This window comes from Lactuca sativa, chromosome 1 (genome assembly GCF_002870075.4).
Source record: "Lactuca sativa cultivar Salinas chromosome 1, Lsat_Salinas_v11, whole genome shotgun sequence".
Taxonomy (NCBI): Eukaryota; Viridiplantae; Streptophyta; class Magnoliopsida; order Asterales; family Asteraceae; genus Lactuca; species Lactuca sativa.
The window spans coordinates 210758900-210772374 of record NC_056623.2 but is presented as its reverse complement, the minus strand read 5'-3'; the positions used below and the strand labels follow the sequence as shown (position 1 = coordinate 210772374).

The 13475-nt window shown below is 35.1% G+C and overlaps 1 protein-coding gene across 1 annotated transcript; it reads right to left on the bottom strand.

The window, feature by feature from the left end:
• Nucleotides 1-9080: 9080 nt before the first annotated feature.
• On the bottom strand, nucleotides 9081-13254 carry LOC128128402 (uncharacterized). The gene is made up of 5 exons (XM_052767259.1): nucleotides 13226-13254; nucleotides 12753-12757; nucleotides 12327-12388; nucleotides 10802-10871; nucleotides 9081-10753 (listed from the first exon to the last, which is right to left on the bottom strand). The coding sequence occupies exons 1-5, from the start codon at nucleotides 13252-13254 to the stop codon at nucleotides 9081-9083; spliced, it is 1839 nt and encodes a 612-aa protein (XP_052623219.1).
• Nucleotides 13255-13475: the final 221 nt, after the last annotated feature.

Sequence of the window (13475 nt, the reverse complement as noted above, 5' to 3'; positions counted from 1 at the left end):
AAAGATAGACGACGCGCATATATGACGCTCTCTTATGATACGCAATGCGCGTCAAGGAAGGCCATGTCATAAAGATAGACGACGTGCAAATGCGCGTCATCTAGAGACGACGCGCCCTTATGATACACAATGGGCGTCAAGGAAGGCCATGTCATAAAGATAGACGACGTGCAAATGCGCGTCATCTAGAGACGACGCGCTCTTATGATACGCAATGGGCGTCAAGGAAGGCCATGTCATAAAGATAGACGGCGTGCAAATGCGCGTCATCTATAGATGACGCGCTCTTATGATACGCAATGCGCGTCAAGGAAGCCCATGTCATAAAGGAAGATGACGCTCAAATGCGCGTCGTCTAGAGACGACGCGTGCTTATGATACGCAATGAATGTCAAGGAAGGCCATGTCATAAAGAAAGACGACGCTCATTCGCATGTCGTAACCTTACGTCTCTCGTTTTTACTACGCGCCTTTACGACGTTTTTACGACGTGCATTTACAACACACATTTACAACGTGAATACACATAATAAATGACAAATATACCAAAACATTCATTTTCGTCTAAACGTCAAACAACTTTACATATATGTTGAATTACCTAAGTTGTAACTACATGTTACCTTAAGTAACATTACTAAAAGTTAGCAAAAAATTGTACATGTGTCTCAAAAGACTACCTAGCATTACACATGTCAAAAGACCATACCTAGCATTAGTGGTTAACCATAACATTGTTTTGCGGATACATTGTCAAAAGACCATACATATCATCGATAAATGAAGCCTGTAACAAACTTTGACCATTGTTCACGTATCTCATAGATATCAGCAGTTGTGTACTCAGCTTTGCCATCCCCGATCTGTGAAAACATTTGCATATTGTTTTTATTAATAAAAAATAGCATATTAACATATTCTATAATAGTAAGTTGCTATATTTTGACAACTAAGCATTGTATTTTCAAATGAATGAAAGCACATATTCTGTAACAGTAAGGATGCCATAAATTATAGTAATGAAAGTAGAATGCTATATCCTTACATTGTCTTTGACTAACACTTCAATCCCTTCTTCCACTATCTCCTTCATGAACCTTAGCATGTAGTAGCCACATTCGGTAGATCCGGGCTGAACTGGACACTACAAAGTTACATATAAAATGATCATTTCAATTGATCCAAAAAATAAAGTTAAAACTACAATTTCAATAAGGAATTAAGTGCTGACCGTAACATTAACCCAATTTAGTTTAACCCTTATGTTGGATCCACTTTGTGTAGTGTACAAAACCATTGTTCTACAAAAAAAACATTAACAAATATGTGTTTATTGTACTCACATCAAGTGTTTTGATAATTTATATTACTTATGAATCAACAATTTGCTTCAACTGCATATTGAAATTGCCAGAGCTCAAGGAATCAAGATAATAGCAAGTATCCGATTTCATGTCTAGTACACCCAATACCCAATGTCTTCTACAAAAACCACAAACAAAATAAAATGTCAAATAACATAATTGCAGTCATTTTTAAAATAAAATGTCAAATAACAATACCCGGGATTGTAGGGCATAAAGATGATGTCATTGCCCTTTCTTTTAGACAACCGATCTGCTAAACCTCTGCTTGCATCGTCAATATTCTTAGATTTCCCTTTACGCGTTGTAACAACCCGAAATTTCATATCACTTCTTGTACCTCAACTTGTAATCCAATTCGATCAACCAAATGTCAATTTCAAATTCGTTTTCGATTTTGCCATTTTATTAAGTCATTAGTTATATCAATCTAAAATGACTTAATGGGTGTCTTAATACATTTAGAAATCATTTTAACACCCCACTTTAGTAATCGGAATAAGTATAGAATCAACCGTATCGAGTAACGACAATTTGGTCGGGTATGACCAAAAGCCTCACTTAACGTCGGTATCGGGTAGAATTCCGTCGTGTCTAATTCCCGAACACTATATAAAGTGTTTTAAGACTTCATTTGAAGCCTTTGGCCAATTTCTCATTAAACTCTCACAACCTCTCTCCTCAAGCTAGAATTAAGGTCCAAATCTCAAATCTAAGGCTTCAAATCTCTAAGGTACTTTCCCTAGCTTGTATTGTAACCTTCTTAGCCTTCAAATTTGAGTTCAAAACATGGATTAAGACCATATTCATGAGTTTACGGCCATGGAGCCTTCATGGGCCGTAAACTCATATAGCATGGGTTTTTAAGCCCCAAATCCCTTCCTAAGCAAATTTTGGACTTTAGTTATGGCTTAATGGCTTCATTGACAAGACTTTTATCATTTGAAACTTGGATTTTTAGCCATTTGAAGGATTTTACGGCCAAGGCATAAGCTTGGGCCGTAAACTCATGCAAATGAGGTTTTCATGAACTTAAGCCCTTCCAAATCATAGTTGGGACTTAGATGTGACATTAGGGCTTGCTAATCTAGACTTGGAACACTTTAAACATGATTTTTGGATAATAAAAGTGAGTTTACGGCCAAGACATACTCTTGGGCCGTAAACTCCTCTTAAATGGTGATTTAGTGCCTTAAAACATGTCAAAATGCTTTCAAACTCAATGAATGGCCTTGTGGTAAATCCTAGATTCATATAAAAATGATTTGGAGACCATAAACACAACATGTACCCTACATAAGTGAGTTTATGGCCAAAGAACTCCTCCTAGGCCGTAAACTCCTGTAAGTGTGGCTAATGATGTCTTAAACCACCGTAAAAGCTTGGAAAAATTTCTAGAATTGCATGTGAGTGTTTTAAACATCAAAAAGTAATTTTTCAAGAGCATAAGGAGAGTTTACGGCCATAGAACATGCCTCTAGGCCGTAAACTCCTAAAAGTTTGTTAAATGGTAACCTAAATTCATAACAATGCTTAGAAAATTAGTTAGAATCACATGTGATTGTCCTATATAGTTCAAATTAACCATTCTTGGCCATGGGTGAGTTTACGGCCGCAAAATCTAAGAGTGTGGCCGTAAACTCATGTTTTAAATGATGTAAATTCATTCCAAGTGTTCCAAGGCATTTTAGATAATCCATTCTAGCAATCCCCATGTCCATTTAAGCCCTTAAACCATCAAAATCTCACCAACATGAGTTTACGGCCGTAAACTCATGTGTGGGTGTGTTTTGTGGTTGTAAACTCATTTAAATGTTTACTTATGGAGAGCAAACTCAAGTCCCAATTCCCTAGTGCCATTACACGTCCGAAGATATCACCCGGGTCACTCCAAATGCTCATTTTGAGGTGTTTAACCTCGTTGGAGTGTAATGTTCCATATGATTAGTGAATGTATCCCTAATTGTATATATATGGACATCATTTCATTTTACACAGGGACATCGCGAGTAAACAATCCCCGAATCAACGTCTAGTATCCAAAACCGACACATTCCCGAGTCCGGTGAGTTCATACCCCTACCCTTTTTCACTGTTTTTCACTGTTTTTAGGGGGAACACAAGCTAAGTAAAAGGGTTATCTTGTACTCAAAACTTATTTTCATGTGTGTACTTCACATTTCATATGCTTTTAATATTGATTACACAACTGATAACGAGTTGAATACACAGATTACTTAAACATTTATTTGTGAAATGAGTTTGATAAACTGTTATGTTTTATATATTTCACAAATGGTTTCCACATTTTATCAGTTAAAAGCATGGCTTATAAGACATGAACAATATATTTCGTACACTGTCTTGTCCTCGGTAACATTCCACAGAGATACGTGAATGGAGGATTATCGTATTATTACTAGTAAATTTGTTATTCCGTATGATTGGAGACACGTCCTCGGCAAACACTCCACAGAGATACGCGAGTGGAGGACTACACCCGTAACCAGAATCTCTGGAATTTAGAGAGCATGACTTGGGTGTATAGATCTATACGGGGCTGACTACCCCACACCTGGCTGCTAGCTACAGCCGAATCGAAATGGTTCAAGGGTGACGAAAGTCATAAGGATTGTGGACTACTTATTGCCACAAGGTTGTGGACTACTTATTGCCACAGGTTCAGTCTTTAGTATGGTTATGGAACTCGCAACTAGGATAACAGAGATTTACTTATAGTAATAATGAACCACATACTACATTTTACAGATAACCAGGATTCGGTTTACATCTTTTACAAATGATAACCAACATTCAGGAAGGTATGGGACCTTCCTAGGAAACCTTGTACATAACCAGGTCTAACAGAATACATCTTTCACATTGAAAACCAACATACAGGAAAGCATGGGGCATTCCTGGGTAACATACACATAATCAGAAAAGAGTAACCAACTGAATAACATTACAATTTTTACAATAACTAACAATTCAGGAAAGTATGGGACTTTCCTGGGAATACACTGGTACATAAAAGGAATAGAACAATAAAATGGATAATCTAACTATACTTTAGTTTTGTGATACAACAACCAACTTTTAAGAAAATATGGGATTTTCTTGGCGTGTGTTACATTTTCAGAAGCAGAAAGGAAACATAAACATCTTCACAAAACAAAACTACTTATGAACTCACCAGCATTATGTTGATTTTCAAACTGCTTGTGTTCTCAAGTCAACGATAGTACAGGTACCCGAAGACTTACTTGGTTCAGGATCGTGTGCGTGCAAGACTCGTTCGTTTTGTTTATATCTATAATATGTATCACAACTGTATAAACTGTGTCTTTTGAAACAAATTGTAAAACTCTTAATATGTAATGTAATGTTTGTTTCACTTTACTTACTATGTACATTGGATTTGATACTCAACGTGGAGTCAACCCCGGAAATGTTTCCGCCTTCGATTTTCGGGGTGTGACACGCGTACTTGGTGAGATTACTATCGGGTTCACAAAGCAAATTCCATAGTCTCTTTCTGGGGAGCCATACTTCAATTTGTTAAACAACACCCTGTTATCATACAAACCATAAATTCATTAAACAGTTTTTTTAAGACACATTGTTATTTAAATTAAATTTCTTGCACTTACATCATATAAGACACAATAACAACACTAGTCAGCTCATCCATTGTAAGAACTGCTTCAAAATCATCCCAAGTTAAGTACGTGTAACTATCGTACCCAAAAAGATCATTCTCACTCTGCACTCTTATAGAATCAACCTTTGTAACTTGTCCATCAGCCATCATTGCAGTCATTTTCAAAATACTACTGTTCTCAATCCTTATCCTTGTCTTCATCTGTGCTCTGGTCCACCTTCTTTGCACGGTCACATTTTGTTTCTCCTTTTTAATCTTCTTTTTTATTCCAATCAGTACTTCTTCCACATCATTCCCTTCTTCCACATCATTCCCTCCTTCCATATCACATGGTTGTTTTTCTCCATGAACCATTTTTCCTGTCCCCTTTTCTTTCTTATTACTTCCTATTTCTTCTTTTGGAGGTGTTGCATCTTCCTTCACTGGTGTTACATCTTCATTCACTAGTGTTGCAGCTTTCTTCACTGGTGTTGCATGCTTTTTCACAGATTTCGCCACAACTTTTCCCTCCAAATGCAATCAAAAATACAAATAGTATTACCAGAAAAATTAAGAACTCACTCAAATATCAGAAAAATTAAGATAACCAAGGGAAAATATGTTCAAATAGTATTACCAGGTCAGAGCATCGAATAACTAAGTGTCTTGGCCAGCTTAGTATGTGTCCCAGTGCATCTTTGACCTTCACAATGAACTCCTCTTCAAGTGGAAAGGGTACTAAAGCTTCTCCTTCCAAAATTGTTTCAATCATAACTTCAATGTTTTCATAAGTTACATAAACATAAAAAATAATTAAGATTCAATCTTCTAAAAAATGAAAATATATAAATAATAATAATGCAAATATATTTCAAAATACCCGATGCTTTCATTATGGTTCCTTTAGCAACTACATTTGCAGCAAATTCAACCTCAAGAAGACATGAATTATCCTGCAAAATATAGTATGTTAGTTTGTAGAAAAAGAAAATTATTTAAATATATTTTTCATAATTTTCTTCAAGGACTTACAAGTGATTCATTCTGTGGTTGTTTTTCAAAATCTTCAATGACGCCCCCTATTTGGCAACTTGCAGCTTCAGAAACATTAAGTACACCTCTTTTTAGTTTCTCCAAGTCATCTTCAAGTTTGTTGATTCGTTTATCCACCCTCTCTTTCTCAATCTCCAAGTAATACTTAACATTCTTGGGTAAATAAAAGTATTGCTGTGGCGTTATAAATCTACCCATCCCTCGTACACGCCCACATTGTTCCTGAGTACCCAACGCCTCTGTAAGCACATCATGTGTTCCACATGTAACCTCTCCAAAGCTTCCCGATTTCTGAAGCTCATCCTGTAAATAAAATGGGACAAATGTTATTTTTTTTTATATATTTGGGAATTAACGAAACTTACAATTTTATCAACAATCGTCTTCACATCTGCATCGTATCCTCCTGTCTTCAACTCTCTTGCTTTTTTCCACAACACTGTCCTATCAATCTCCTCTTCCGTCTTGCCGGTTTCTTGCATCTAAATTATCAAGAATAACAAAATCAATTAACATAAATATATACAAATAAAATAATTAATATTCAGTGGGAATCATACAATGTCATTAATGAGTCCAGCACATCCTTTTCTGCTCAGACGATGATTGTATTTATGATGTGCACGAGTATTTTTAGCTATCATACTTTTCTCCTGCATTAGAAACATTAAAATTATAAATACAAACATTAAAATTGTAACTACAACTGCATATAAGAAAAGTTTAACAAACCTCCCACTTCTTTGTAACTCTATGGGATACAAAAACTTTCCAGTCTTCTTTCTTTATAAACGGATAATCTTTCGGAGGTTTGAATAGATTTGCCTTGGGATCTTTACTTCGGTTCTTAATGAACTTGGCATATAGATAATGCTTGAAGTTTCTCCACTTCTTCCCGATCGATTGGAGAATTTGCTTCCGGCTCTTTGGGTCAACTACAAACTTTTCCTGAAACATAAAAAAAGGTTGGTTCAAAAACAAATCTGAACAGGGACAAAAACAGGGACAAAAACAGATCTGAACAAAGGTAATAACAGGAAGAAAACAGAGACTTACCAAAACATATTGCCATAATCCTTCCCTTACTTCCTCACCAACTTCCAGCCACGAGTCATAGGTTATGGGAACCATTGTTCTTGCAACCAAACCCTCAAAAGTAGACAGTTTTGTGGCTTCCTTTCCAACTGGGACAACTTTTTTATTGTAAGTTATTACAAGCTTCACTTTATTAGCTTTTGTCTTTGTTGTCGGACCTCTTTGTTTGGAGTCCTCGTGATCAGAAGCTGAATCTGATTCCATGTCACAAAAACACAACCTATTTCAACAAGATTCAAATTAAATTAAGCACATTGTTATTTGTTGCAGTTGGACATTGATTAATCACATTCAAAATCTGAAATAAAAACATACCAAAAACTTTATTATTCTGCAAAAAAAATATTTAAACTAATATGCCCTCGCCATCCGGACGCATACACAAAAAATCATCATCAAGGTCTAATAAAGCGGAGTCTTGTGTTAAATCAAAAGTAACATCAAATTCCAACATATCATCAGTTTCACCATTTGATCCATACTTGTACATCCTACGAGGTGTGAATCCAACAACATGCAAATTCTCATCTTGTTAATCCTAAATCATCCTTTTTTACTCCACGACTATCAACCCAATCACACATGAATACAGGAATACTAAACATGTGATAATTAAGATATCATATCTCCTTTATACGGCCGAAGTAAGTTACAACACCATACACATGATTGGAGTCTTTTGCACTAGCAATCTGCATGGTATGTGCAACTAAAGACACTCCACTGCATTGAGTTGTTCTAGACTCATCTCGAGATGTTGTATGAAAATGATATTCATTTATGGAAAAACCGCTATATTTAGTAACAGCAAAATTAGGCCCTTTGGCCAACCAACGAACATCATCACAAATATCTTCCCCGTTAGCCAAACGTTTTCCAACCTAATAGAAAAATATATAATTAATGTAATTCAAAAAAATAATTAAAAATATTGTAATTCTAACAATCTTATTTTAAAAACAAACCTATTTCTTAAACCAACTAATAAATGTCCGACTATGTTGGCTCTGCAACCATGTACTCTTGCGAGCATGACGGGGGTTCAGATCCTTCAATTCCAACATATGTTGCCTGAAGTGTATTACAAGTTAAAAGAATGTTTTATATGATAGATAATGGTATAAGAGTATACAGTTTCATGTAATTCTTACTCTATATACGGCTCCACAACAGCAGTGTTTCGTAATACATAAAGATGAGCTTGATCAAGTAACTGAGCATCTACAACATCAATTGTAGCCTTTGATAAAGGCTTGCCACTGCGGATTCTTTCATCAACACGCTCATGAGGATTGCCAATTGATTTTTTGTTTTTTAAGTAGTCTGAACAAAATTCGAAGGCCTCCTCTGCCACATAACACTCTGCAATGCAACCCTCTTGTCGATGATGATTTCTTACATACCCTTTAAGTGTTTTCATGTATCTCTCAAATGGAGACATCCACCTAAAATGAACCGGGCCACATAACCTCACCTCTCTAACTAAATTCACCATCAAGTGAGTCATGAAATCGAAAAATGAAGGAGGAAAGTACTTCTCTAACAAACATAATGTTAATACGATGTCACTTTGCAACTTGCCTAGCTTACTAACATCAACAACTTTACTACACAACTCATTGAAAAAATGACACAGACTTAGGATTGTTCTCCGCACCTTCACATCTAACACCCCTTTGATTGCAAATGGAAGAAGTTGTTGCATTAGTACATGGCAATCATTAGACTTCAAACCATTCATCTTTGAAACATCATCTGACACGAGATTCTAGAAATTAGAGAAATACCCATAAGGAACTTTTATGTTAGACAGGGTTTCATAAAACATATGTTTCTCTGCGGAATTCAATGTGTACTTGGCAAGCGGAAGCCAATGTCGATCCCCTTTTGGTTTAGGTCGTAATTCAGTCTTGATGCCCAACGCTTCAAGATCTTGTCGTGCTTTTAATCCATCCTTCGTCTTGTGAGGCAAATTCAACGCTGTCCCATAAACACTCTCGGTCACATTTTTTTTCTATGTGCATGAGATCTAACTGATGACGAACAGGCAACTTCTTCCAATATTCAAGTTCAAAAAAAATCGACTTTTTATGCCAAAATTTAGATCTCTCGTCGATACTTTCTTTTTTCTTCTTTGTCTTTTCCTTCTTTGGCGTTTCCTTCTTTGACGCTCCCTTCCTTGACTTTATCTTCTTTAACTTTATCTTCTTTGATCCTACCTTCTTTGATACTACCTTCTTTGGCTTTATCTTCTTACCGCATGTAGTCTCAAATCCCGCCAAATAGTCATAAATCTCTTCACCTGATGATGGTTGTGGCATAAAATTGTGCTCCTGTTGATTGTTGAAATGTTTTTTTCTTTTGCGAAAAGGATGTTCAAGTGGTAGGAATCTTCTATGCCCAAGGAAGCATACTTTTTTGTACTTTGGCAACCATTGTGAACAAGTATTCTTTGAACATATTGGACAAGCATAATAACCTTTGGTAACACACCCCGAAAGATTACCATACGTGGGAAAATCACTTATAGTCCAAAGTAATATTGCTCTTAAATTGAAGTATTCTTTCTTATGAGAATCAAAAGTCTCAACGCCAGTTTCCCACAAGAGCTTTAGATCTTCTATCAATGGTGCCAAGTAGACATCAATATTGTTACCAGGTTGGTTTGGCACGGATATCAACAGAGTCAACATCATGAATTTTCTTGACATACATAAATAAGGGGGTAGATTATATGTTATTAGGATAACTGGCCAACAACTATGCTTGGAACTTAATGACTTGTGTGGATTGATACCATCAGCAGACAAGGCTAATCTAAGATTTCGTTTTTCCTGTCCGAATTCTTTCCACGTGTTATCAACAAGCTTCCAAGAAGGGGTATCGCGAGGATGAGTAAGCTTCCCACTATTGACCCGACCTTGTGCATGCCAAGTTAAGTCATGTGCAATTTGTGGTATTGAAAACATTCTTCTAAATCTAGGGATGATAGGAAAATACCACAAAACTTTTGAAGGTACGTTTTTGGAATTCTTCTTCCAACGAGAAGTGCCACAAGTTGGACAATGAGAAGCATCTTTATGTTCTTTCCAGAATAGAACACAATCATTTTCACATGCATGAATCTTCTCATATTGTAGACCTACTCCTTTTAGCAACTTCTTGGACTCATATATCGAGCTAGGGATGGTATTGTTTGATGGTAAGATATCTTTTAGGACAGACAACAAAGCATCAACACTAGCATCAGACCATCCAAATTGACCCTTCAAATGTTGGAATTTCAATAATCCACTAAGTGCATTATACTTTGACCCTACATAAAGTGGCTTATCACACTCTTCAAGAAGTGATTTCAACGAATCAGGTTCATCGTCTATGTATTTGAAGGCATCATGAAGCATATACTTTGTATAAATAGCATCAGGCGGAATGGAATTGTTAGGGCATCTAGAATCACTATTGGGTTGTTTTTCTCCATGGAAAGACCAAATCTTATAATTCTCATCGAAGCCGTGGGCAAACAAATGATAACGAACATTGTCAATTGAGTGGTGACACAAATTGATGCAATTTACACAAGGGCATGGAATAACATCTAACTTTGGATTATTAGTTTATGCAAACTCTAGAAAAGAATTCACACCTTCATCATATGCATTTGATAATCTACTAGGGGAAATCCATGATTTATCCATTAAACATTTGTTGCCAACCTACATAATTATTTACCATCTAAAGCAATAATGATTACGCATGTTTAGGGACAAAAACTATGCAAAAACAAAACTATACAGGGCCAAAACTATACAGGGACAAAAAAATTGTACAGGGGCCAAAACTGTACAGTGACAAAACTAAAGCAGGGAACAAAACTGTATAGGTTATCATTTACTTTTTCAGCATCCAGTTACTTTTTCAGCTTGTTTGAATATTTTTATGTGTTTGTTATAAAATTTTATGAACTTTTACAGAAATTTGAAAATTAGAAATACTTTTAAAATTTTGAATATGATCTTTTTTGCAGAGATTTTAAAGTTAGAAATGGGCTAAACAGGTGTCCAGCACAAAACCACCTGCAAACCCGTTATTTCATAATTTATGGGTTTGACCTTTTTACCCTTGGGTGGTCAATCTGTTTAAAATTAGGTATTAACTGTCAGTTGACAGTTACATTCTAAAAATGTATAAATATTTATGTTTGATGTTAATTGTGATTAATACTGCATAAGAACTTCCTATAGGTATGGCTGTTCTTTGTTGTTTTTTTCTTTCTTTCTTTCTCTTCTGTCTTTGTTGGTTAATGAGTTGATGTTTCTACTTGTTTCCATTCCTGATTTAATGTGGCAGATTGAGGTTAGTAAAATTTTCATCACAAGTCGATTAATTATCATTTTATTATTATTTAAAGATGATTGAATTGATTTGTATGAATCTTGTGAAAGGGTGAGTACCTAAGATCTATAAAAGATCTGTTAGAAAAGAAGGAGCACAACTACAACCTAATCAAGGTAACTCACAGTCACAGGTAAACTCTCTGTTTCTCAAGGTTGTTTTTATAATCTGTAATAACTTTAGTTATAGATTAGTTATTGTTTTTGTTATAATATGATTGAATTGATTTGTATGAATCCTGTTAAAGGGTGAGTACCTAAGATCTATAAAAGATCTGTTAGAAAAGAAGGAGCACAACTACAACCTAGTCAAGGTAACTCACAGTCACAGGTAAACTCTCTGTTTCTCAAGGTTGTTTTTATTATCTGTAATAACTTTAGTTATAGATTAATTATTGTTTTTGTTATAATATGATTGAATTGATTTATATGAATCCTGTTAAAGGGTGAACATGATGGATCTGTTAGAAAAGAAGAGGTGCATGTGTTATATGTATTGCTTGTAGAGTAGCAAGAAGCTTTTTGGATGACATTCTTTTTAATCTCATTCGGTTGAGCTATATGTTATATGTATTGCTTGTAGAGTATGTACAATATATGTTAGGCTTTTGATTGTTTTTAATGTTAAGTTAAAAAGGCTTGGATATTTTAAACGAATATTCACAAAAATGAATTTTTAATCAAAATAATATAATAGAATCTATATTAGAAAATGAAAAATAAAAAACTTATGTACCCTAAAAAATAGATAGATTAACAATAAATACCTTTTCTTACCTGAGTATGTGGAATATCAGTGTAATTTATAGCAGAAACTGTTGCTTTATCACCCTTTGAGCCTACAGCAAGTAACAAAAAAATTGTAACTCATTGTAACTACATGCATATTGCAATGCACAATTAGGAAAAAAATTAATGAACAACATTTAGCAAAATATGTGTGAAGAAAGGTTCACATAATGCAAGCTTGGATATTATACTTTGAAGCATGAGTTTGTTGCTTCTGGCTCTAAGGATTTGAACATTGGTGGGAAGAGACTGGCATGCATATATATTCAAGAGAAACAGCCAAATGGAATTGTATTCATTCTAATATAGGGGTAAAAAATCATGGTACTGTGATAACTGATGCATACATTGATGTTACTATAAAAAATAGCTTTTTGCTCCCAGCTGCTCTTTTTATATACGAGATAAAAGTACCTGATCTTCAAAAATTCACATTAAATCACTCATAAATCCAATTAAAAAGACTTTTTAGTTGTTAAAATCGCCTAAGAGCTTTCTAAAACTCGAATGTTGTAAGTTTCTTGAAAAGACTTCATTAAAGTAACTAAAAATCACGTTTTCATAAAGCAAGCAATGCTGTCAACTCAGAAATCATGCCCATTTATGCTTTAGTGTGACCATGAAACTAACCACAGTCAGATTATGTCAAAGCCTAGAAACATCTCATTCATCAATCCTATTATAAGTATACAAAATGCAAAGCTAGAATAGTAATTTTTGCCATGTAAGCTAATTTTTTTGGCAGTGCCCATCATACCTACTTGCATGGGAAACCAGGGACATCAACCTTCTAAATGACTAAAAGTAGGTTCTACTCCTAATTGCATTTGATCATAAGTGAAAATGTTTCTTGTAAGAATAAATTAATAAGTGGAGGAGATACTAACCGTATAAGATGCACAGCACCAAGCCACATACAGCTGTAGTTACCACCCAGATCAATGCACTTTTAATCCTCTTGCCAATAGTCCTACAAGCAAAAATAGTTAGAAGCATAAATACATACACTTTCAATGTTTAATGAGAAGCTTCAAGTTACAGATGATGAATACAAGACAATGTTAAATGAGAAGCTTCAAGTTACAGATGGCAGTGGTTTGATACAGGTGTACAGAAAAGAAGTTGAAGATAGGCTTG

Excerpts from the sequence above, each read along its gene's own strand:
- LOC128128402 (XM_052767259.1), bottom strand. The coding sequence starts at position 13,254 with ATGTGGCTTGGTGCTGTGCATCTTATACG. Across the intron at positions 10,872-12,326 it reads CTGATATTCCACATACTCAG|GTTGGCAACAAATGTTTAAT; the intron begins GTAAGAAAAGGT and ends ATAATTATGTAG. Across the intron at positions 10,754-10,801 it reads ATCAAATGCATATGATGAAG|ATGTTATTCCATGCCCTTGT; the intron begins GTGTGAATTCTT and ends ATCCAAAGTTAG.